This window comes from Lithobates pipiens, unplaced genomic scaffold, assembly GCF_037356315.1.
Source record: "Lithobates pipiens isolate NorthernLeopardFrog02 unplaced genomic scaffold, aLitPip1_a1.2 Scaffold_10, whole genome shotgun sequence".
NCBI classification, from domain to species: domain Eukaryota; kingdom Metazoa; phylum Chordata; class Amphibia; order Anura; family Ranidae; genus Lithobates; species Lithobates pipiens.
The window spans coordinates 32,420,635-32,446,320 of record NW_027507686.1 but is presented as its reverse complement, the minus strand read 5'-3'; the positions used below and the strand labels follow the sequence as shown (position 1 = coordinate 32,446,320).

Sequence of the window (25,686 nt, the reverse complement as noted above, 5' to 3'; positions counted from 1 at the left end):
ATAACATCCAAGTGATAGATATAACTTCAACATATCAGAAAGCGAGAAAAAATAAATAAAATCTAAAATCAAACACAGAATCACTGAGTTAAAAAAAAGATCACCTCTTACGTCAGTTTTTTGTTGGACCACCTTTTGCTTTAATTCCAGCCTTAAAGAGGAAGTAAACTCTCCCACTCTGATGCTTTTTTTCCATTTAGTCCATTATAATAAGTAATTATCAGACTATAGCCACTGTAATCCAGCCCAAATCGCATATTACTTACTGTTTAAAGAAACTTTAAAAAAAAAAACTTGTTTCCAGGGGTTAGGTAGCACCATCTTAAAGGGGTTGTAAAGGTAAATGTTTTTTCACCTTAATGCATTCTATGCATTAAGGTGAAAAAACATCTGACAGTCCTGGTGCCCCCAGCCCCCCCGTTTTACTTACCTCACCCCTCGAAAGTCCCGCGCTCGTCCCGACGTCCTTTCCACCATTCAGCCTGGCCACTGATTGGCTGGAGTGGATGGAAAGCAGCGCAGCCATTGGCTCGCGCTGCTGTCAATCACATCCACTGACGCGGAGCGCCGGGGGGGGCCGTGTGATACAGCGAGCGGCTATAGCCGCCAGCTGTATCACGGGAGCGCGCCCGCAGATGCTTCTCACCATGCGAGGGAGCTCGCATGAATGTGAGATGCCCCTGCAGGAGGAAGCCGAGACAGCCGCCGAGGGACCCCAGAAGAGCAGGTTCGGGGCCACTCTGTGCAAAACGAGCTGCACAGTGGAGGTAAGTATAACATGTTTGTTATTTTAAAAAAAAAAATAAATAAATAAATAAAATCACTTTACAATCCCTTTAAGTATTGTTTTCTGAGTCCACAGTGGAGTGTATTTCCGCCCTTACATTGAGCACTTCCTGTACTGTTAACCAAGCCTCCTTCTCAATCCTTTTCTATGGCAACCCTGCTTCCCTGTTCATAGCTGACTTGTTTTATTTCATAGTATTTACTTGTGCCAATGTCTAACGTTTCCCTCTGTCAGTCTTATAAGACTGCAGTAATGGCCAACTTTAGACTGTATGTGAAGTCACATGGTCACATGGTGTGTAGGAGGAAGCTCTGAATGATTAGCAGCCTCAGTGGTGTGCCGTAGGAAGTCCTTATAACAGATAGATAAGCACAGAGAGTGTGCTTTACATCAGGGGAGATCTGGGCATGCTCAGTGACTTCATTCTACAGAACAACAAGGATTACAACAATACTAAGCAAGTAAGGAGATATCTACAAGCAGTGTTCATTAGGGTTTTTTATGCCGATTTACATGAGACAAAGTTGTGGGGGAGGGTTAACAACCACTTTAATGCTGCGTACACACTGTTGGATTTTCCGATGGGAAAGTCCGACCGCGTGTATGCTTCATCGAACATTTTCTGTCGGAATTTCCACACACAAAATGTCTGAGCACTGGTTCTCGATTGTTCCTGACAACAAAACTTGTCGGAAAGTCCGATCGTGTGTACACAAGTCCATCGCAAAAAATTCCACGCATGCTCAGAATTAAGCAGAAGAGCCGCACTGGCTATTGAACTTCCTTTTTCTCGGCTCATTGTACGTCTTGTATGTCACCGCGTTCCCACGTTCTGAGTTTTGGGCCAACATTTGTGTGACCGTGTGTATGCAAGACAAGTTTGAGTCAACATCCGGGAAAAAAAATCCACGATTTTGTTGTTCGGAAAATCCGATCGCGTGTACACGGTATTAGTCTGTTGGGAAATGTCTCTACTAACTTTAATCTAGACTTTGAAACATTTGCCCACTCTTCTTTGCAACCGAATATACAAACCAAAACATGTTTTTATTATTATCAATACAACGCACCTCAACAAAACCCTAACCTCCACTTAAACACACCCTCAGGCTATGAAACGATTAAACATTGATCCCATGCATGCAGCCTTTTTTCTTATAAAAATCTAGGAGACATGAGGACAGAAAGAATAGCTGCTTACCCAGAGATTGACAGACAGCAACTACGGGACCTGACATTCCTCTACGCCTTTGTCCACCACCCACAATGTTGTGCACCACCACCTCGACACCTTTGTTACTGACCTCGGGCAGTAACAAACTAAGCCAACTAGAAAAACCTGTCTCGAAAAATCAAGCTCCTAGTGAGTCTGAAAAAAAAAAAAAGTCTCACATGCCACTTCACATAACAAGCGGGAAAGGAAAACCTAGAGCCCCTCCCCCCCGCTTATAGACTTCTATATTAAAGGGGCACTGAAGCCAGAAATGGTCCTTTGTCTCCTCCACCCCACCCCACCACACTCCACTCCACTCCACTCCTTGACAGCCACGGTTCTCCACAGAGCAATGCTTTGGGCTGCTCTTCACATAAAGTCTGCCATGGAACGATTCTCTCCACAATCCGAAGGGATTCTCACCAGATTAATCAAACGCAGCCCCCCCCCTCATAACAGGGCCTGGGCAATCCTTCAAGGCTAGTGTCCTACTACAGGCAGATACAACAACCCTCTTCTCCTGGGCCTTCCTACAAAGAGACTTCATTTCGTCCCTTGTCTCTCGCCACCACCAAAGCATTTTCAGGCACGGAGCAGCCTAAGCCAAGAGCTCACCATGTCGGACCCTCAGGCTTTTCACTGGCCCATGGTACTATCTGTTCCGCAGAAAAGGCCTAAACCAAGACTAAAAAATACCAACCCACCCAGGCCGTTCCTATACGAGCAAGTTACCAAAATTATGTTTGAAAACATCAGAGAAAAGAATACCACCGGGTTAACTCTACCTAGGCCACCCATACGCCTGGGAAGGTAGGTTACAGACCTCTTAACGAGGTTCAGTCCGTTCCCCCTCATAATAGCTGGAAGTTGTAGAACTTCGCAGCTGTAGATCTTTGCATAGAGAGAGACTGGCCAAACTACAGACAAAGCTGACATATAGAAATACCAGGATTAGGTACGTTTTAATCGGGTCAACCCTTTCCCTGTAAGAGAGTTTTCAATCCTTCCAGTTGGCAACCTTGGCATCGGCATCTTGTAGCCTGCTTACCCAGGTTTACAAGGCAGTAATCACCGGGACCAAATTTGATGACTAAAACTTAAATTTCCTACCAAGGTTCTCTGGGAAGGCGCCCAGCAGCCTAAAGCCTTTGCCTTCCTCTCCAGACAACCTCACACCTATCCTGATTGATGTTTGAACCAGATGCCTCATCACGGAGACCTCCTCCTCTATCCCAGAGACGAAAAACACACATGTCATCAGCATAGGCCCTCAGAGGAGGCTCACCAGCAATTTCCAAAGGCACTCTGCACAACGTTCTACTCTCTAACCTCCGGATAAAGAGATTGATTGCGAACGCATATAGCAGAGGCCTCAAAGGTCACCCTTGACGCACACCCAAGCAAACCTCAAAAGGCCGTCTGATCCAACAATTTACAAGCATGAAGCTCCCAGCTCCTCTATACAAGGTCTTTGGAACACTTAGTGACCACTTTAACACATGATGCAAGGCACGGTCCATTGTTTCTATAAGATAACCCACCTTAAGAAATGCCATGCAGCCATCACTGGAGTGCATGTAGAAGGAAGTGGCTGCAATGAGGCTGCAGGAGATCAGCAGCACTGAGATTAAACAAAAAAACTTTCATTAAATTAGGTTTTACATTTAGTTTAAGTCTCACATTAACCTACACTCCACTAAACTGCCTTGGCTCGTAAAAGCAGGCAAAGTCCATTCCCAGCCCAAAACCTACCAGACCACCACCAAATGGAGAAGCCGGAACGTTCAGTAACACAGCTGAGACTCCTTGAAACTGCAGATAATGCATGTTTCGCTCATGACTCATCTCCTTCTCAAACATCACGTTCCACAAAGAAGTTATACGTCTACAGCACAAGCAAATATTCCCAGCGTGCTTCACCACATACACCACATTGTTTGAAGTTCTTAGTACAACATTATGCTGTGTATCAAAGTTACATATATGAATAGGGTGTGACTGTGGGGGGACATTAGAGTGTAAGCTGCTCTGGTACAGAGACTAATGTGACTGGCTCAGTTTTCCTTGTACAGCAATGCAGTATATGTCAGAGCTATATAAATGTATAATAATAATAGTGTGTGACTGCGGGGGAACATTAGGGTGTAAGCTCCTTGGGTACTGAGATTGATATGACTGGCTCAGTGTTCTCAGTACAGCATTGCGTTATATGTCAGAGCTATATAAATGTATAACAATAACTGCGTGTAATTACAAAAGGCACATTAGAGTGTGAGCTCCTCTGGTATAGAGACAGATGTGACTGGCTCAGTGTTCTCTGTACAGCACAGTATATGTCAGAGCTATATAAATGTAGAATAATAATAATAATGACGGTGTGTAACTGTGGGGGGCATTAGAGTTTAAGCTCCTCTGGTGCAGAGACGTGTTGTGACTGGCGCAATGCTCTCTGTACAGCACTGGGGTATATGTCAGAGCTATATAAATATATAATAGAGTGTGATTGCTGGGGACAGTAGAGTGTGAGCTCCTCTGGTATAGAGACAGATGTGACTGGCTCAGTGTTCTCTGTACAGCACAGTATATGTCAGAGCTATATAAATGTAGAATAATAATAATAATAATAATAATAATAATAATAATAATAATGGTGTGTAACTGTGGGGGGCATTAGAGTGTAAGCTCCTCTGGTGCAGAGACGTGTTGTGACTGGCGCAATGCTCTCTGTACAGCACTGAGCTATATAAATATATAATAGAGTGTGGTTGCTGGGGACAGTAGAGTGTAAGCTCCTCTCGTGCAGAGACTGATATGACTGGCTCTGTTTTCTGTACAGCACAGCAGTATATGTCAGAGCTACATAAATTGATAATAGTAGAGGATAACTGTGTGGAGGACGTTAGAGTGTAAGATCCTCTGCTGCAGAGAGTGGTCTCTGTACACCACTGCAGTATATGTCAGAGCTATATAAATGTATAATATTAATGGTGTGTGACTGTGGGAGAACATTAGAGTGTAAGCTCTGTGGTAAAGCATAGAATAAATGTTTCTATGTCCTCTGTGAACAGGACAGAACGATTACTTACTCAGTGTCCAGGCAAGGAAGTGGAAGTGGAGTCTCAGCCTGTCTTCAGCCTTTTTTTATCCTGGAATGTGACAACTCCCAGTTCCTGTATTGCAAAACTCCTAAACTTCCACTTTCATTAGCTCTGCTGTTTATCATTGCATCAGCTGTTGTGCATCCCATCGTCTTTCTCATGGAAATCCCCATGTGTGGTCTCAGTAGAGCGATGAAATCCGGATCAGATTATGGGATGTCTGTCTGGAGTAGAATACGTCATACAACCAGAGATCCGGATCAAGGGATCAATACATGGAATCAATTCTCTATAGAAAGTGGAACTGAAAAACTCTTTGCCTGCATCATCCTGGGAGATGAGACGTCACTATGGGGGGGAATATCCTGATTCATTTCCTAAGAAGATGACCCAACCAGATGATACTAGGTTTCAATTTCTGTTTATCCATTTGTTAATTTATAAAGTTAATCATTTTATTTATTGATCGGTTGATCTTGTTGAACATAGGGCTTGGTTTACCCCTTACAGATTCCATACGAGCCATGGTTAATATTTTGTTTGTTTTTCATGCTTTCCCATGTATCGTGTATAGGGAAGCCCATTAATTTGAATGGTCTACCCTACGCACAAGAAACGTAGAAAAGAAGTCCCTGACTGTTTTCCAAAAATACGCCGCACGGTGCACGCATTTGCAGATGAGTGGGCGTATCTCTAAAGCCTTATACACACGATCGGATTTTACCAAGGGAAATATTAGATGACAGGCTGTGGGTGGTAAATCCGACCATGTGCGCGATCCATCGGACAATTGTTGTCGGATTTTCCGCGGACAAATGTTGGTTAGCATGTTTTCAAATTTTCCACAAACAAATGTCTGTTGTCGGATTTTCTGAGCGTGTGTACACAAGTCCGTCGGACAAAAGTCAAAAGTACAAACACACATTCTCGGAAGCAAGGACAAGCCAGAAGCGGTCGGTCTTGTAAATTAGCGTTCATTATGGAGAATTGACATTCATGACGCGGCAAATTATGAAATCTCCAAATGCAGCGCACAATTCTCTTCTTCTTTAATGGGATAATAGTGAAGCTGCTTTGCTGGTGATACTGATGGAGTTATTGCAAAATAATTTTGAAAGGCTTTTTTTTTCTAGTGATATCAAGAATATTTTTATTATGTTTTATTTTTTTTTATTTTTTTTTATTTGGGCAAGTTACCACAGCACCATTATCCTGTAGTTTTTATGATCAAAGATACAACTATGTTGGTGTCTCTTGTTAATTTTACATTGTATTTTTTTAAATGTAACTGCCTACTACCAAACTGTCATTTGAAGTAAAACACATAGCCAGGTATTATTCTACACATTTTTTTTATTGCGCATTAAAAAAAGAAAACAAATAAAATTAGACATGCTATCTGCCAATAGAACTTAACCAAAAAGTGCATTCTATGCATCCAAAAATATACCAAATCAAATCATTATTCAACCCAAAAAATAATGTCAAAGCAATAACTCCAAGGCCAATAATAAATAACACGTTATCTCCTCCGATTCCGCAACATGTCTGGTTGACGAGCGGCCGTACAGAAACAAAATGAAAAGTGCGAATCAACACTCACCAAACATCTACTAACACGAAATTAGCACAAGGAGCCCAAAGGGTGGCGCTAAAGAGCTGAAAAACAATGTAGTATTTCACTACATTCGTATTTATTGGCCAACAATTGTGTGCCGTGTGTATGCAAGACAAGTTTGGGCCAACGCCCTTCGGACAAAAGGCCATGGTTTTGTTGGCCAACAATCCGATCGTGTGTACGAGGCTTAACAATTAATGGCACCACTGCATGTCTGCTAAAAAAGAAACTGTTTTTGTGGGCGTTGGGAAAGCACCCAAACATGTGCGTTCCCGTTTTGTTTTTTCAACAAAAATTTACGTTTCAGAAATTCGGATGTATACAAATCTCCGAATGGACATGGTAACGACTGTTAACTATTCCGGAAAAAATATAACAAAATTGACAATTTGCTTCATTTGAATGACATCACATGATGCAATAGTGGTTCAGGCCCATGCGGGAATGAATTCAATTTTCTAATTCATTGGATAAGTCATATTCGGATAATGAATGGATCTGAATTTTATTTCAATCGTTAATTCAGATGCACATGACAATAGTCAATATTGTCCAATCAGCTCATGCCATTTCTCTTGGTGGGTTGGACTAGCGCCTGAAAATATTGAGTGTGTCAGATTCAAATCCATACAATTTTTTTTCTGGGAGGGGGAGTGGTAGGAGGAGAAAGATTTGTGCTACAAGAGAGATTTTTTTTTGGGAGAGGAGAGGAGATTTGTACTGGAATGGGGGGCTGTGCTGGGAGGGAGGATTTGGTGGGTGGAAGAGGATTTATTCTGAGAGGGGTGGGGGGAGGAGGGTGAGGGTTAGTCTTAGGAAGGGGCCCTCCACCCCCAAAAGAATTGTGAACAGAAAGGTAAAACATTATTCAATTAAAACAAAAAATTAAGAAATTGTAAATATATATATAAAAATCAGACTAAACCAGACTAACATTTCTAATCATTAAGAAACCATGTCCAAAATGTGGCATAATTTAACCACATTTGAAAAAAATTATACCAGCGCCAACAGTGTTATTGGAAAATATCTCTATGACTGAAAGGATTAAATGAAACAGCTGCCACTAATAATTCGGTATAGAACCTACCTATAATGTAGCCACACCCTCTGTGTGCCATGGTGTGCTATGGAAAGGGCCCCAATGCATTACTTTGCCCAGGGACCCATGATGCTATTAAAGTGGCACTGCCCATGAGAGATACCTTTGTTGGGTTGCCAGCTTTACGTCTCCTGGCCCTCTGCATGTTGCCAAACTTGGTGACCCTACATGCTGGCCTGCTTCATTAATGTTGGTTGAAGCATGGCAGCCATCTTTATCTTTTTTATGAGCACTGCCCTCATTAAAGGGGTCATCTGGGGCAACAACGTCCAATCGGGCAGGAGCTCACCTGATGACACGTATGGAGTCTTAAGATGAATGTTTACTCCTCCTGTTCTCCACTCTCCCTGCATGGTGGTTGTAACAGTGCCACATGTGTAGGGAGGCCAACCTACACCTGCCTACATCCAAATTGGATTCTGCTCTATACGTTTGTTTTACGCATTTGTGACCTTGACTTCATCCCTGACCTTGATTCACCTCCTGATTTGGTACTTTGTTGCATGCACATTGGTGACCTCAGCTTAATCTTGACTAGGGTTCTGCTCTTTGCTATTGTTGAGTGCCCACCTACCTTATGTGCTAATGCATCTGCCTGCTTCTGTGGGGTACTTGGGCAGGAGATACAAGAGGGGGTGCCCTCGTCATCTCAATCTCCTATCAAGTTCATGACTGGTTGATATGGATGGTGGAGGGGTAAGTCAGTATTGTCAGGTAGGAAGATTTAATGTAGTTTGAGGGAGTGGTATGGGCTCACAGAAAAAAAAGGAAGATGTTACTGCTACTCCTAACAGCCGGACGAGCAGCCCATCTAGTAGTGGTGGTCTGAGTAATACAGGAAGATCTAACAGTTGGTGGTAACTATAATCAGAAGACTAAGAATAATTTGCCAGGATCTTCTCAACTGCCAATCTTGTGCCTCTTTGGTGCTAGCATTCGGCTTGTAGTGGACCGGTTAAACAAATTCTGGGAGGCACTAGAAGTGACCCAGCTCGCTTAGCTCATATTGGGACCAACAACAGAATACATGGAAGATGCAATTCATCCCAAAGGTGTTCAATTGGGTTGAGGTCAGGAGTCTTTATGGGAAGGATGTCCACTGGTGCACTGGTGAGCTGTCATGTTGTAACAGGAAGGGGCCATCCCCAAACTGTTCCCACAAAGTTAGGAGTATTTCCAAAATGTCTTGGTATGCTGACACCTAAAGAGTTCCCTTCACTGGAACTAGGGCGTCAAGCCTAACCCCTGAAAAACAACCCCCACACCATAGTCCCCCTTTACCAAATGATTTGGACCAGTGCACAAAGCAAGGTCGATAAAGACATGGATGAGTGAGTTTGGGGTGGAGGAACTTGACTGGCCTGCACACCCTGACCTCCACACCCGATAGAACACCTTTGAATGAACGAATTAGAGTAAAGACTGTGAGCCAGGTCTTCTGGTCCAACATCAGTGCCTGACCTCACAAATGCGCTTCTGGAAGAATTGTCAAAAATTCCCATAGACACACTCCTAAACCCTGTGGACATCCTTCCCAGAAGAGTTGAAGCTGTTGTAGCTGCAAAGAGTGGGCCAACTCAATAATGAACCCTATTGACTAAGACTGGGATGCCATTAATGTTCATGTGAGTGTAAAGGCAGGTGTCCCAATACTTTTGGCAATATAGGGTATATGAATTGTAGTATTTGATTTCATTTTTATCACAGTTATCAATTGGAAAACATAGCACTTTTTTTTATACTTAGCACTTTAATATAGGGGTGCAATTGTGTTCACAGGTATATATAAACATTTAGTACTTACAGTATTTAATTGTGTCCACCTTGACACCAGGGGCAGAAGTTTATCATCATATACACATCATATACACAGCAATTTATTCTGATAAAGCAGTGCCACATCCACTTTTTAGCTCCCACTAATTGTGACACTACCTTGGTTGTTGTTTAAGTGGAGGCAGCAGCTTTCTGTATAAACATTTATTTTATTTTATTTGACCAAAACGACTTTTTCTTAAATCACTTGTGATAGGTGCATCAAGTATATAAATAGTCACATGTTGGCCCACTCTATGCCATGGCATCCTGATCACATTGCTCTGCAGTTTGCTGATTCAAATAATGCAAAAGTAGATCCACAGTTACTGAAATGACAGAAGAAATGACTTGGATCAGTCAAAAACCATCTACAGGTAATACATACGGTATTCATATCATGTGCACATGACAAAGAACAATGACACACATGTGAACAACACATAACTAAACTGTCTATTAAATTGTTAAGTATCTACAGTACAGTGAATGTATCTATGGTGGGGGATTTCCACAAGCAATGGAAAATTGTAGGAGGGAAGGGCCTTCCAGTCTTTACTGGGTGATGAGCCAGATAAAGGGTGATAAACCGGTCCCTAAGACTAGGTCTTAGGATGGGGTGTAGAATCTGGTTTTGCAAAATAGAGCGTTTGGCTGAAGGAGGTTTGGTATTCAAGAGGCCAGACTGGCTAGCCAAGTGGCCACATGATGGCTGGCCAAAATTTCAATTCTAAAAGTTGCTCAGTAGGGTCGAGTTTAGGGCTCTGTGCAGGACACTTAAGTCCCTTCACACCAATCTCATTAACCGCTTAAGGACCGTCCCACGTACATATACCGAGGCGGCCCTTTAGCGCAAAATCATCTACCTGTAGGTGATTCCCGCTAAAAATTGCTGATCGCCGCCATTACTAATAAAAGAGTCCTCAAATCTATCCCATAGTTTGTAGACACTATAACTTTTGCGCGAACCAATCGATATACGCTTATTGTGATTTTTTTTACCAATGATATGTAGCAGAATTGGCCTAAATTTATGAAGAAATTAGATTGCTTAAATTTTTTTAATGGAAATGTTTTATAGCAGAAAGTAAAAAATATATGTATTTTTTTCCAAAATTGTTTTTTTTTTTTTGTTTATAGCGCAAAAAATAAAAAACCGCAGAGGTAATCAAATACCGCCAAAAGAAAGCTCTATTTGTGGGGAAAAACGGACATACATTTTATTTAGGTACACGCAGTGCCGTATCACAAAAAATGGCCTGGTCGAGAATGGGGAAAAACCTTCTGGAGCTGAAGTGGTAAACCATGTCTTTATGGAGCTGGCTTTGTACACAGGGGCACAGTCATGGTGGAACAGAAAAGGTTATTCCCAAAACTGTTACAAGCTTGGAAGAGAACAATTGTCTACAATGTATTTGTATGCTGTAGTATTAACATAACCTTTCAGCGGAAATACCTGAACTACATAATTTGAAGGGCCGTCCACATTAGTTTATTAGTGTATTTGTTGTGGCCAAATACATGGTTCTGTGAAGGTGAGACCCAACCAGCTGCTAGAAGACACTTGAGCATTGTAGGGTTCAAGCTGGTTCTTTATTTCCCCAAATCCCTTGATTGGCCCAGGAGCCATTCTCTTGGGACTAAAAGGTAAAGTAATAATTTGAGCTTTGGTTTGTTTTCAGCCCTGATGGAGCCCTGTAGACTGGTTTTCTGATCACTGTTTCTAACCATCACCATTTATGTAATCTGAGCATCACTACAGTTATGAGGTATAGAAACAGACATAGAATAACTGGCATAAATTGCATTACCTCTAGCAAATGGGCGATCCTTGGGATTTTTCTGTAAAAGGCGTTTAATTAGGTCACGGAACATATTAGGGCATGAAGATGGAAAGTCATTGTCTAGTGAGGCCCACCACTTCTCCTGCATCTCCACCAGATTGTCTGCTGTCACCTCCAGACCTGAAGAGACCATGAAACAATAGTTGTTAAAATGAAGGCCCTTCTCTTGACAACCCAAAGTGTGTATAAGGTATAATGGCATTGTGTCTACTAATAGAAAAACAGGGAAGGCGTACCGACCTTGCGCATTACCAAAGATAGATTTTATTTAAATAAAAACAAGAGTCATACTCACAAACAAACGTTAAAGAGAAGGCTTAACATTGCTCCAAGAATTCGGAACTGTGTCTTCTAGACACCTGCAACCTGGACCGGGTATTAGGAGGAACCAGATGGTATCACAAACGGCTTATGCGTTACAAGGGAGTACCCTCTTCATCAGAGCCTCAGCAATAGCCCCGTAACGCATAAGCCATTTGCGATACCATCTGGTTCCTCCTAATACTCAGTCCAGGTTGCAGGTGTCTAGAAGACACAGTTCCAAATTCTTAGAGCAATGTTAAGCCTTTTCTTTAACGTTTGTGAGTATGACAATTGTTTTTATTTAAATAAAATCTATCTTTGGCAATGCGCAAGGTTGGTGCGCCCTCCCTATTTTTCTATATGTTTCAGCTCTAAGGATACCCATTGTCATGAGGAGGGCAGCAAGACCTTCAACTTTCCATATTTTATCCAAAGGGTTGGCTACACCACTTACACATGGACTTAGCTCCTGAGCGCAGGAAATTGTTTTGTATTGTGTCTACTAATCACAGGAGAGGAACTTGCACATACTTCAGTCACTCCCTAGACTGCAGGGATATGCAATTAGTGGACCTCCAGCTGTTGCACAACTACGAGTCCCATGAGGCATAGCAAGACTCATACAGCCACAAGCATGACACCCAGAGGCTAAGGCATGATGGGACTTACATGATGGGGGATGCAACAGTTGGAGGTCTGCAAATCTAGAGCCTATCAAGCAAGTAGTTTGTTTTGATATTTTAGAAGGACACTGGATCACCCACAGGAAATTACACAAACATGGATATCTGATCATATACAGTACTGTGCAAAATAACTTTAGAAAGTCCCCAAATTATATGTCTTAGAAAGTTAAGGCTGGATTCACACTGATGCGAATTGGAATGCGCTTTTCCCCGCATCCATCATTTCTCAGTAAGTGGCAGAATACAAGGGACCCCATAGGAACAGCACCGAAGGAGGGGGTATAAAAAAAAAAAAAATTTGGGGTGGAACTCCACTTTAGGGTGCTAGTACCCAAGAAGTTTAACTACAATTTGGAATTGAATAATATTACATATACCAATAGATGTATACATAATGCAACGTTCTTTTTTAGACTAAAGTTCGAAAAAAATATTGCAGTAGAAAAGTCCCTTTCTTAAAGCGGAGTTCCATCCATTTAAAAGTCAGCAGCTACAAAAAATATAGCTGCTGACTTTTAATAGACACTCACCTGTCCTACGGTCTAGTGATGTAGGCGCACAAAGCCTCGATCCTTTTCCCTTCGCAACCAGGCACGCACTGCCCATGCGCGAGCCGCGCATTGTGAATGGCCGGGCAATATTCTGGAACCTGTGACGTGTCCCAGAAGATTGCAGTAAGGGAGGGGGTGGAGGGGAACTTCCTTCTGGCGCCACGGCACCAAGAGAAGAAGTGGGAGCTGGGTGCCTGTCAAAACTGGGTACCCGATACACACACACCCCCCCCCCCAAATATGGCATGTCAGGGGGTCACCAGTACTTAAAACAGAAGTTCCATTTTTGGGTGGAACTCCGCTTTAACTTACATACTTTATGAACTCTTTAAAACTAAGTCGGAGTGTTCTAAAGGAACTGACCTCATCATTCTGACTTCTAAATCAGAATTTGGAATGGGAGGGGTTGTGCTAGCACATGTCTAATAAATACCATTTGCAAAGCTTTGGTTGTAGCTCTTATCACACCAAAATATAGATTCTTCAATATTTGTTTGTATATGTTCCCAAACTGACTCAATTCAATGTATCCAGGTCTGCCCATCCATTTATCCATATAAATTATTATTAGTATTGTTAATAAGCAAATAAGTATATATTTGACTAAAGAGGTCTATGCCCTTGTACACACGGTCGGACATTCCGACAACAAAATCCATCAGATTTTTTCCAACGGATTTTGTCCGAAGCTGGTGTTGCATACACACACGGTAGGACAAAATTGTCGGAAAATCCGATCGCATAGAACATTTGCTCGTTGCGACGGGACTACGTTGCGGCTAGTAGCCAATAGCTTTGGTCTCATAATTTGATCTGAGCATGCGTGGCACTTTGTCCGATCGGAATTCTCTACAAACGATCGGACAAAGTCAGATCGGACCATGTTGTCGGAAAATTTTATATCCAGCTCTCAAACTTCGTTGGTCAGACATTCCGAAGGAAAAAGTCAGATGGAGCCCACACACGGTCGGATTATCCGACAACACGGTCCGATCGGACATTTTCCATCGCAAAATTTCCTACCGTGTGTACAAGGGCTAACAGGTGGTCACACCAAATATTGATTCATTTATGTAATTCCACCCAACTATATACTGTATTTTCTAAAAAGTTATGTGTTCATTAAACTATCTGGGGCATTTCATTTTCTAGCATTCCGATTGTGCTGCATTTTTTCACAACTGTCGAAATCCTTTGCACAGTTCTGTATTATTATATGTCGGCTCAGTTTTGTATACTAGAGCGGGAAAGTCGGGTCATAGACTCACAGTGAAAGGGTGGTTTTCCTGTAGCAATTTCATACATCACTACCCCCAGGCTGAAAGAGAAGAGGACAATTATTAACCATTATTTATTTATAAATGATCAGTATTGTAATGACACCCCAAGTATGAAAGGGGTTAAAGTCGTTTAGGACATTCCATACTCGAACCCAAAAGGCAGCTACCAAACACTCCAATCAACTGAACAAGAAACCCATACGAATAATTCTCCCCCGAGTACGAGAGGAGGCTCTGTATTGAGGTTCAAACAGGAATGAATCTTTATTTTGAGATCTCACACAAATATATACCGCTGGATGAAAATACAACCTCTCACCAGAAACCTAATTAACATGAGCTAATTATCTAATCATTTACCCAGACTAGGTGACTCAGAGACATGACCTTCAGGACAGACTTGTGGTCACCGAGCTTCAAACATTATTATAAATACAGGACACCTTCTCACAATAGCAGATAATTACAATTAACAATACAAACAGTGTTCTCCCCCCCCCCCCCTCCTCAGCCTAGTAGGCAACAAACTATAGTAATGCCTTGTACACACTGTTGGACATTCCGACCACAAAATCCGTCTGATTTTTTCCGACTGATTTTGGCCCAAACTTGTCTTGCATTGTAGCATTGAATGCATATGTAGCATTCAGGCAGTTCCTGTTTTCATTACAATAGAAAAAGTTGCACAATCTGAGATTTTCGCACAGAGATTGTGCAAGATTCAATTTTGGGACGTTAGTGTTTAGAAACCATTCTCCAGGAGGAGATACCAGTGTTCTCACGATAAATACTTCTAAAGTTCATCATCAGGAAATCTACTGGATTGCGGTATTAAGAAAAAAGGGGGTGGTTGGGTGCACTGATCGCCGTTCCCGTCTCAAAATTTTGGGGGAGGCAGGTTTGTTTGTCGCCCCCCCAAAATATTGAGCACCAGCCGTCACTGCAGGGGAGAGCAGAGTGAGAGTGATAAACTCATTGGTCTAATGCTTCTCCTTCTATCCTCCTGCCTTGCCAGATAGGGCTATGCAACTCTTGAAATGGTTGAACAGCTCTTGTATATGTATTTCATCTGTATTTAGCTGTTCGTTTTTAATCCTGATACTGACATCAGTACAGCCATGTAGACATTGATGGTTCTATAGAAACGACAATTTCTAGATGTAATTTTCACCTTGCATGGTAGGTGGAATGAATTATGGGGTGGAAACCCCACCCCTCCTGAACAGATTGGGCAGTATTTACTAAAGATGTGCTATGCTGGCTATGTATCTGCCATGATTGCAAATGCATGCATGCAGGTGACAGCGTTTGTTAAGGAATGTACCCCTTTGGCATCTAAAGGTATGCCTGCTAAAAATTGACAGGTCAAAAATATTTATGCCTTTCTCTATTTAGCGGATGTTAGCAATATCAACTACCCATACAATGAAGGGATAGAATTACATCAAGTTCCAGTGACTATTTTGACCTCCCCTCACTTTGCAGTAACACTGACAATGGTGACACCAGGACAAAGAGTGAATTGCCCCACTGGGGACACAGCAACAAAACTTCACAGGAGTTCTAATCTTTCCACGATCCACCGAAAACTGAAAAGTGCTTTGTTCATACAGCAGACCATCTCTGCTGATAAAAAGGTTGTGACTCACCTGTAAATCTCGCTGCGTTTGTCATACGCATTGATATCTTGCCACGTCTCAGGGGCCATGTACTCCAGCACTCTGTTCTTCTTTCTTGTTGCCACGTTGGGGGTTCTCCGGATGGAAGTTTCTGTCTTGGAGAGCTCAAATCCCGACAACTGGGGACATCAATGGATGGATTAATGGCATGGCCTATATGACTGTATACATTTTGGAAGTAAAAACTTAGTCTTAGTGCATTATTTTTTTTAAATATAGGGGCAGAGTCACTTTAGGCAACATTAGGTCACATTGTCCACTGTCATGTTGGAGCTCATCCACACCATCATGGCGGAGCTTGTCCACACTCTTTGTAGTTACTGCCTTGTGCCCTGGTTGTTCTGGCCTTCCTCTCTGAGTGCACCATGTCTACTTTATACTACTTTATGTTACACTTTGCATACATGGACAGACAGCACTCAACTACCCTGGTACCCACAGACCCTACTTCAGGAAACATGGACAATGAAAAAACATCTCAGCAGACCCCAACCACATAATGGAACCCAACAATGTTTCAGCTACAGACTATGACTTCCAGTACTGGTACAATACATATGGTAATAAAGCCTGGTGGCCGAGACTTCTGACTAGTTCCCATGATATTGGTCCAGCCTCCTACTGGCTATTTCATTGGGGGTTGTGCTGTTGAGGAAATATCTGGTACCTTCACACAGTACGTCCCATCCACTAAATACTTGAAGCTGCTCAGATTCCCATGGAGGATGGCTTTTTCTTCAGTCTGATGTAATCTGGATTAAGAGAAAAAAAAAAGAAAGGAAAAAAAAGTAACAACGGCATGGGCGATGCTCACATTCCCCAAACTGTGGGTCAATATTTTACTGTATCATCTCAGAAAAAATTACAAACATTTTCCAAAAACAATTCCAGCACTGGTGATTTCTAACATCTGATAATGTGTCTCCAGCAGACTTTGACAATCTCCGAGCTAAACCAGCTTGGTCAGATAATTCAGTCCCTCTAATATTAGAATAAATAGAGGTGTCTCACCTGTACAGTGCTCTGGCCGTGTCTAGAGCCATAAGAACTCTCTGATTCCAAGGCAAGTCTGGTTCATTTTGTAACAGTTCCCGTAGTGTCCCTTTCTCACATAACTCCGTCACCAACGAGTAGCAGGTTTCCGGGCCTAAATCAGAGGAGGAGAGAGGATGAGACAGGAGACCAGGACAAAGATCTACAGGGAGGAGGAGGAGAAAGGAGGAGGGTGGGAAGAGGAACAAGAGACCAGGACAAAGATCTGCAAAAAGTATGGAAACTGAGATGGGATACCAGAATAGAGCTGAAGAGAGTCTGGATCAGAAAGAGGAAGACAGGAAAAATTGATGTTACCGTCCTCACCTGAATTATCGATACAAATACCGTAGAGTCGTAAAATATTCAAACACTCAAATTTTTTCATTGTTTGGCTCTCAGACAAAAATGTCTTCCGAATGAATCTGTAAAAATTGAGAAAATTGTCACCTTCTGCCTTTCCTTCCATGAGATAGAAGAGGACCGGTCTGCCTTCCAGGAGATAGAAGAGGACCGGTCTGCCTCCCAGGAGATAGAAGAGGACCAGTCTGCCTCCCAGGAGATAGAAGAGGACCAGTCTGCCTCCCAGGAGATAGAAGAGGACCAGTCTGCCTCCCAGGAGATAGAAGAGGACCAGTCTGCCTCCCATGAGATAGAAGAGGACCAGTCTGCCTCCCATGAGATAGAAGAGGACCAGTCTGCCTCCCATGAGATAGAAGAGGACCAGTCTGCCTCTCATGAGATAGAAGAGGACCAGTCTGCCTCCCATGAGATAGAAGAGGACCAGTCTGCCTCCCATGAGATAGAAGAGGACCAGTCTGCCTCCCAGGAGATAGAAGAGGACCAGTCTGCCTCCCAGGAGATAGAAGAGGAACAGTCTGCCTCCCAGGAGATAGAAGAGGACCAGTCTGCCTCTCAGGAGATAGAAGAGGACCGGTCTGCCTCCCAGGAGATAGAAGAGGACCGGTCTGCCTCCCATGGGATAGAAGAGGACCGGTCTGCCTTCGATAAGATACCATAAAAGAGGACTGGTCTGCCTCCCATGAGATAGAAGAGGACCGTTCTGCTTCCCATGGGATAGAAGAGTACAAGTCTGCCTCCCATGAGACAGAAGAGGACCAGTCTGCTTTCCATGGGATAGAAGAGGACTGGTCTATGTATGCCCAGAAACTCACTCCTCATTCTGCACATTCTGATCCTTGAACACTTTGATGGCCACAGGGCTTTGGTGGAGCTCTCCCCGGTACAAGTAATGGGTAGGTTGCTCCAGAAATAGAACTCCTCGCTTCAGATCTGTCACTCGGATCTCTATGATGTTCCATTTCGGAGGGGAACCTAGTGATAAAAAGCACAGAGTTACACTTTGCTTTACATTTTCCCAGAGTACTATCAGCTACCTGAAAGCCTTGTTCACATACTGTCTGTTGAGCTGCATGCATTTAACGTCACACAATCACATGTGTACAGAGTGAACAAGATCAAAGAGGCAACACAGTGCAAGCAATCTAACTTGTCTAACTGAAACCGCAGATTCTCCCACCCAACAGGGGTGGAGTTACTGAGATGAGACATTCAGTTCACAACATATGTGAAAAGGAGATTATAGTTACACCTTATGACACTATTCATGAATGCTGATTGTGTAATAAACCTTTTTTTACCTGAAATATAGCTTGTTTTTATTTTTAATAAGAATATCTAAAATATAGCTGTTACCATTTGTGACCAAGAAGATCTGACTTGATCTGCAATCGCCATTATTTACCAATCATGCCACAGCAGTGCATTGTGTATATTTGGTACTCTCCATCTGTATTTTGTCTTTAAAGTGAATGTCCATTTTTCAATTTTCACACATTTCTTGAATTTTGGGTATATAGTATGGCTGCTTATATAAAGTTGGGAATGTGGCCTATGCCCCCCCCCCCCCACTTTCCCATGTTAAAATTGAAGATTGCAGTAATAATGATCGATTTCTTAGTAGACATGAGTGTCCTTGGCTCTACTACATCAGGAATTTCTTGACCACTGACCATGCCCCTGTTAGGCCGCGTACACACGCGGGGACTGTTCGCTCAACTTTGTCCGCTGAACAGTGTTTCGGCGGACAGTCCGCTCGTGTGTGGGCTTCAGCGGACAGTTTCAGCGGACAGTCTGACGAACAAAGTTTTTCGGAAATTCCGAAAAACTGTCCGCTGAAACTTGGTTTGAGCGGACAGTCCGCCCGTGTGTAGGCTTGTTCGTCAAACTAAGTCTCGCGCATGCTCAGAAAGAATTTACACGCCGAAGGTTGCATTGCAGTGTATAGGACGTCGTTTTCTAGTCCCGTCGTACGTGCCGTTCACGTCATCGCACACGGTTTCAGCGGACTGTTCGTTCATCGTGTGTGGGCAAGTCCGTCCATGCTAATTTTGAGCGGACTGTCCGCTGAAACTGTTTGACGAACAAAGTTGAGCGAACAGTCCCCGCGTGTGTACGCGGCCTCAGTGTACCAATGTGGTGCTGTTCTGGGTACTTACATGCTAAATGAATTGCTGTCATTTTGTCCATCTTGTCCTTCATTTCGGTAGCATGACCTGCATCAAAACAGAAATAGAGACAAAGGAGTTGATTTACTAAAGGTAAATAAACTACATTTTGCAAGTACAGTTGCTCCACATTTCAGTTAATGAGCTTTGCTGACTTCCATCATCCAATCATGTACACGCAAAATTGCTGTTTTTTTTTTTTCATTTTACTTGCACGTGATTGGATTGTTTTTTTGTGAAGTGAAGCTTTACCTAATTTAGGCCCCTTTCACACTGGGGTGGTTTTCAAGCGCTACAGCGCTAAAAATAGCGCCTGTGTAGCGCCTGAAAAAACCGGCCCCTTTCACTCCAGTGTGAAAGCCAGAGGTCTTTCACACTGGAGCGGTGCGCTAGCAGGGCGGTGAAAAAAGTCCTGCTAGCCGCATCTTTGGAGCTGTGAAAGGAACGGTGTATTCACCGCTCCTAAACCGCTCCTACCCATTGAAATCAATGGGATAGCATGGCTATACCGCCAGCAAAGTGCCACTGTGGCGGTGCTTTGCGGGCGCTTTAACCCTTTTTCGGCCGCTAGCGGGGGTTAAAACCACTCCGCTAGCCACCCCGCTAGCGGGTCGCAGACCGCCGCTAAAACGATGGTAAAGTGCGGCTAAAAATTGCGGCACTTTACCACCAACACCTGCACTGGCCCAGTGTGAAAGGAGCCTTAATAAGCTCTACAGCAACTTCACTAGTGATGGCCGAACGGTTCGCCCGGCGGTCGTTTCGCGGCGAATTTCCGACATTCGCGGTCCGCACGTTCGAACGCCTTTTTCCGTCGTTCGCCGCGGCGGACTTACGTGTTTAATGTATACAAGAACTTTAACCTTTGGTGACACGTTTATCATGTGATACAGGACAGCCAATTGAGACATGACAGCACATGGACACTTGTACATTCCCCCTAACCTATAAATACACCCGATCCGGTGGCCATTTTACATTCTTTCTTCTGTTACGATAGGGACAGGTTCCTGTGTGGAGTAGGGAGAGATAAACCACTAGCTATTTGGTACACAAAAGTTCTTTTCAGGACTGGTATAGGTGTTAGGTGTTGATAGGTTTGCTGTGCTGCTGATTCTTGCAGCAGCCTGAGTGTCTTTTGTTAGTTTAGAGAAAGGGAAAGGACGGTGTATGCTACAGGGACAGCCAGATTAGTCTTTCATCATCATCATCATCATCATCATCATTAGCTGTTACTATCAAGGTCCACAAAAGAGCTGTTCCAGTAACCACTAATCGTTCTCTTTTTTTGCCAATTTGTATAGGGACAGGAAGGAAGCAGTGTTGTCAGGCAGTGAGGGTAATTTTAAAGACTTGCTGTTATTATTAGTTCCACAAAGGTTCTTTTCAGGACTGGTATCAGTGGTACAGTAATAGGCTTGTACATGTATAATATTCTTTCTTCCAAATATAGAAAGGATATTATACTTGACTGCTGCCCTTCTGCTGCAGTCTGCTAAACATTCACAACTCACTTGTTCCACAAAAGTTCTTATAAGGACTGGTAACTTGGTATAGGGTGCTACGGTACATAGGCTTGAGTGCGGTACAGTCTGCTGTTCTGTAAGGACCGCTATCGGTCCACAATAGATAGGGTTGACGTGCACCACTGCTGACCGCTGCCCTATACTGCAGCAGTCCTTCAGCGGTATAGGGACTGACGTACAGTCTGCTAATCACTAACACACAACCTGCTTGTTCCACAAAAGTTCTTATAAGGACTGGTAACTTGGTATAGGGTGCTACGGTACATAGGCTTGAGTGCGGTACAGTCTGCTGTTCTGTAAGGACCGCTATCGGTCCACAATAGATAGGGTTGACGTGCACCACTGCTGACCGCTGCCCTATACTGCAGCAGTCCTTCAGCGGTATAGGGACTGACGTACAGTCTGCTAAACACTAATACACAACCTGCTTGGTCCACAAAAGTTCTTATAAGGACTGGTAACTTGGTATAGGGTGCTACGGTACATAGGCTTGAGTGCGGTACAGTCTGCTGTTCTGTAAGGACCGCTATAGGTCCACAATAGATAGGGTTGACGTGCACCACTGCTGACCGCTCACCTATACTGCAGCAGTCCTTCAGCGGTATAGGGACTGACGTACAGTCTGCTAATCACTAACACACAACCTGCTTGTTCCACAAAAGTTCTTATAAGGACTGGTAACTTGGTATAGGGTGCTACGGTACATAGGCTTGAGTGCGGTACAGTCTGCTGTTCTGTAAGGACCGCTATCGGTCCACAATAGATAGGGTTGACGTGCACCACTGCTGACCGCTGCCCTATACTGCAGCAGTCCTTCAGCGGTATAGGGACTGACGTACAGTCTGCTAAACACTAATACACAACCTGCTTGGTCCACAAAAGTTCTTATAAGGACTGGTAACTTGGTATAGGGTGCTACGGTACATAGGCTTGAGTGCGGTACAGTCTGCTGTTCTGTAAGGACCGCTATCGGTCCACAATAGATAGGGTTGACGTGCACCACTGCTGACCGCTGCCCTATACTGCAGCAGTCCTTCAGCGGTATAGGGACTGACGTACAGTCTGCTAATCACTAACACACAACCTGCTTGTTCCACAAAAGTTCTTATAAGGACTGGTAACTTGGTATAGGGTGCTACGGTACATAGGCTTGAGTGCGGTACAGTCTGCTGTTCTGTAAGGACCGCTATCGGTCCACAATAGATAGGGTTGACGTGCACCACTGCTGACCGCTGCCCTATACTGCAGCAGTCCTTCAGCGGTATAGGGACTGACGTACAGTCTGCTAAACACTAATACACAACCTGCTTGGTCCACAAAAGTTCTTATAAGGACTGGTAACTTGGTATAGGGTGCTACGGTACATAGGCTTGAGTGCGGTACAGTCTGCTGTTCTGTAAGGACCGCTATCGGTCCACAATAGATAGGGTTGACGTGCACCACTGCTGACCGCTGCCCTATACTGCAGCAGTCCTTCAGCGGTATAGGGACTGACGTACAGTCTGCTAAACACTAATACACAACCTGCTTGGTCCACAAAAGTTCTTATAAGGACTGGTAACTTGGTATAGGGTGCTACGGTACATAGGCTTGAGTGCGGTACAGTCTGCTGTTCTGTAAGGACCGCTATCGGTCCACAATAGATAGGGTTGACGTGCACCACTGCTGACCGCTCACCTATACTGCAGCAGTCCTTCAGCGGTATAGGGACTGACGTACAGTCTGCTAATCACTAACACACAACCTGCTTGTTCCACAAAAGTTCTTATAAGGACTGGTAACTTGGTATAGGGTGCTACGGTACATAGGCTTGAGTGCGGTACAGTCTGCTGTTCTGTAAGGACCGCTATCGGTCCACAATAGATAGGGTTGACGTGCACCACTGCTGACCGCTGCCCTATACTGCAGCAGTCCTTCAGCGGTATAGGGACTGACGTACAGTCTGCTAAACACTAATACACAACCTGCTTGGTCCACAAAAGTTCTTATAAGGACTGGTAACTTGGTATAGGGTGCTACGGTACATAGGCTTGAGTGCGGTACAGTCTGCTGTTCTGTAAGGACCGCTATAGGTCCACAATAGATAGGGTTGACGTGCACCACTGCTGACCGCTCACCTATACTGCAGCAGTCCTTCAGCGGTATAGGGACTGACGTACAGTCTGCTAATCACTAACACACAACCTGCTTGTTCCACAAAAGTTCTTATAAGGACTGGTAACTTGGTATAGGGTGCTACGGTACATAGGCTTGAGTGCGGTACAGTCTGCTGTTCTGTAAGGACCGCTATCGGTCCACAATAGATAGGGTTGACGTGCACCACTGCTGACCGCTGCCCTATACTGCAGCAGTCCTTCAGCGGTATAGGGACTGACGTACAGTCTGCTAATCACTAACACACAACCTGCTTGTTCCACAAAAGTTCTTATAAGGACTGGTAACTTGGTATAGGGTGCTACGGTACATAGGCTTGAGTGCGGTACAGTCTGCTGTTCTGTAAGGACCGCTATCGGTCCACAATAGATAGGGTTGACGTGCACCACTGCTGACCGCTCACCTATACTGCAGCAGTCCTTCAGCGGTATAGGGACTAAGAGTTTTGTCACAGGGTCATTTAAAAAATGACATGCAGAGGAAGAGGCAGGCCCTTCCGCAGGGGTGGTAGGGGTAGGGCAGGAGCAACAGGCTTGAGCCAAAGTGGGAAGTTGCAGAAGGTGCGTTCAATTACTTTAAAGGATGCACCAGACTTGGTTGAGTGGCTCGCTCAGCCTTACTCTTCTGCACCCTCCTCATCCTCTCGATCTGCACCCTCTTCTTCACTCTCTGCTATGTGCACCCCCAAAGACACTACCACCAACAACACGACCACCACCACCACCACCACATACCTTCCGCTTGAGTCACTGGAATTATTTTCCGATCCATATCAAGAGGACATTTCTGATGCGCAGCCACTCTTGGTATTGGATCAGGAAGAGGAGGTAGCAACAAGCGCTACTCAGCAGTCTGACGCCAGTACCCAGATCAGCCCAAGGAGGAGGTTGGTCCCCGGTGTTGCTGCCTACTCCGAGATCTCTACTTATAGCGGTGGGGAAGGTGACGTTGATGATGACGTGTCTAGTGATGTCACGTGGGTGCCCACAAGAGAGGAAGAGGAGGGGAGTTCAGAGGGAGATATGGACCAGCAGATAGGGAGGAGAAGCAGCAATGACTTACATTGCACAGCAGGGACAAAGCAGACTGCAAATGTATCAGGAGCGAGTCATCGACCATGTACGGTCACATCTGGCGCTCCCAGGACACCGGCACATGGCTCCGCAGTGTGGGCTTTTTTTAACGTGTCCGCTGCTGACAATAGCGTTGCCATCTGCAATCTTTGCAGTCAACGCGTTAGTCGCGGTAAGCCCAATACTCACCTAGGGACGACCGCCTTAAGAAGGCACATGAGCAGCCATCACCGAGCCCAGTGGGAGCAACGGAACACACAAAGCCACACTGCAGGCTCTCACCGTCCAGCCTCGTCTTCTACTTCTCCTTCTCCTCTCTCCTCACAATTGTCCTCCACTCCACCTTCCATCACGCCAAGCTCACATTTTTCTGCAAAAAGGCAGGCTTCCGTGGGCCTAATGTTTGAGCGTAAAAAAATGATGATGCCGGATAACCCTCTTGCCCAACGGTTGGCGGCTGGCTTGTCAGAACTCATAGCCCGCCAACTACTGCCATATAAACTGGTGGACTCGGAGGCCTTTCGCAAATTTGTGGCCATTGGAACACCACAATGGAAGGTCCCAGGAAGGAAGTATTTCTCAGAGAAGGGCATCCCAGAGCTATATGGCCATGTTCAGCGGCAAGTGAATGTATCTCTGGCACACAGTGTCGGTGCCAAGATACATCTGACCACAGACACGTGGTCTAGCAAACACGGGCAGGGAAGGTATATCAGTTTTACTGCCCACTGGGTGAACCTTCTGACGGCCGTCAAGCATGTAACCCGTGGCACCCGTGTAGATTTGGTTTTACCGCCACGGATTGCATGCAGGCCTGACTCTTCTTCTCCTCCTCCTACTCCATCCTCCTCCCTCTCCTCCTCAGCTGCCTCCTCCTTTTCCGCTGCTAGCGTCTCTTCCACTGCACCGCCCAAGCTCCCCAGAACCTATTCCACATGCCAGGTGAGACGTTGCCATGCCGTGCTGCGTCTGTTGTGCCTGGAAGCAAAGAGCCACACTGGCCCGGCACTCCTTTCAGCTTTGCGTTCACAGGCAGATGAGTGGCTAACACCGCTCAATTTGACAGTTGGTAAAGTGGTGTGTGACAACGGTGCCAATCTGCTTAGCGCATTGAAACAGGGCAAAATCACGCACGTGCCGTGCATGGCACACGTCTTAAACTTGGTCGTGCAGCGATTCCTTGTCAAATACCCTGGGGTCCAGGACATCTTGCGGCAGGCAAGGAAAATCTCGGCCCATTTCAGAAGATCTTACACGGCCATGGCTCGCCTTGCTGACATTCAGCGGCGACACCATCTGCCGGTCAGACGTCTTATTTGCGATTGCCCGACGCGATGGAACTCAACCTTCTATATGCTTGATAGGCTGCTCCAGCAGAAACGTGCAGTTAACGTCTA

The 25,686-nt window shown here is 44.5% G+C and overlaps 2 protein-coding genes across 6 annotated transcripts in view; both read right to left on the bottom strand.

The window, feature by feature from the left end:
• The window catches only part of LOC143929198 (mixed lineage kinase domain-like protein), a 40,389-nt gene extending 35,121 nt beyond the window's left edge, over positions 1-5,268 (bottom strand). The window contains exon 1 of one of the 3 annotated variants that reach the window (XM_077453401.1): positions 5,087-5,268. Coding sequence is in view for 1 of the 3 variants with exons in the window: in XM_077453400.1 (XP_077309526.1) it covers positions 3,753-3,860 (108 nt within the window). In the remaining 2 variants the exon portion in view is untranslated. Of the gene's footprint in view, positions 1-1,988; positions 2,045-3,752; positions 3,869-5,086 lie in introns of those variants that run through there. The other 2 variants (XM_077453400.1, XM_077453402.1) reach the window with 2 other exon arrangements.
• A 1,165-nt stretch (positions 5,269-6,433) lies between these two features.
• The window catches only part of LOC143929162 (mixed lineage kinase domain-like protein), a 38,943-nt gene continuing 19,690 nt past the window's right edge, over positions 6,434-25,686 (bottom strand). For all 3 annotated transcript variants that reach the window (XM_077453397.1, XM_077453398.1, XM_077453399.1), the window contains exons 3-11: positions 19,528-19,584; positions 18,184-18,343; positions 17,336-17,433; positions 16,988-17,123; positions 16,644-16,728; positions 15,947-16,095; positions 14,286-14,335; positions 11,445-11,597; positions 6,434-9,962 (exon numbers count right to left, since the gene is read on the bottom strand). In XM_077453397.1, the coding sequence (XP_077309523.1) occupies positions 9,889-9,962; positions 11,445-11,597; positions 14,286-14,335; positions 15,947-16,095; positions 16,644-16,728; positions 16,988-17,123; positions 17,336-17,433; positions 18,184-18,343; positions 19,528-19,584 (962 nt within the window). In that variant the 3' untranslated portion in view covers positions 6,434-9,888. The remainder of the gene's footprint in view (positions 9,963-11,444; positions 11,598-14,285; positions 14,336-15,946; positions 16,096-16,643; positions 16,729-16,987; positions 17,124-17,335; positions 17,434-18,183; positions 18,344-19,527; positions 19,585-25,686) is intronic.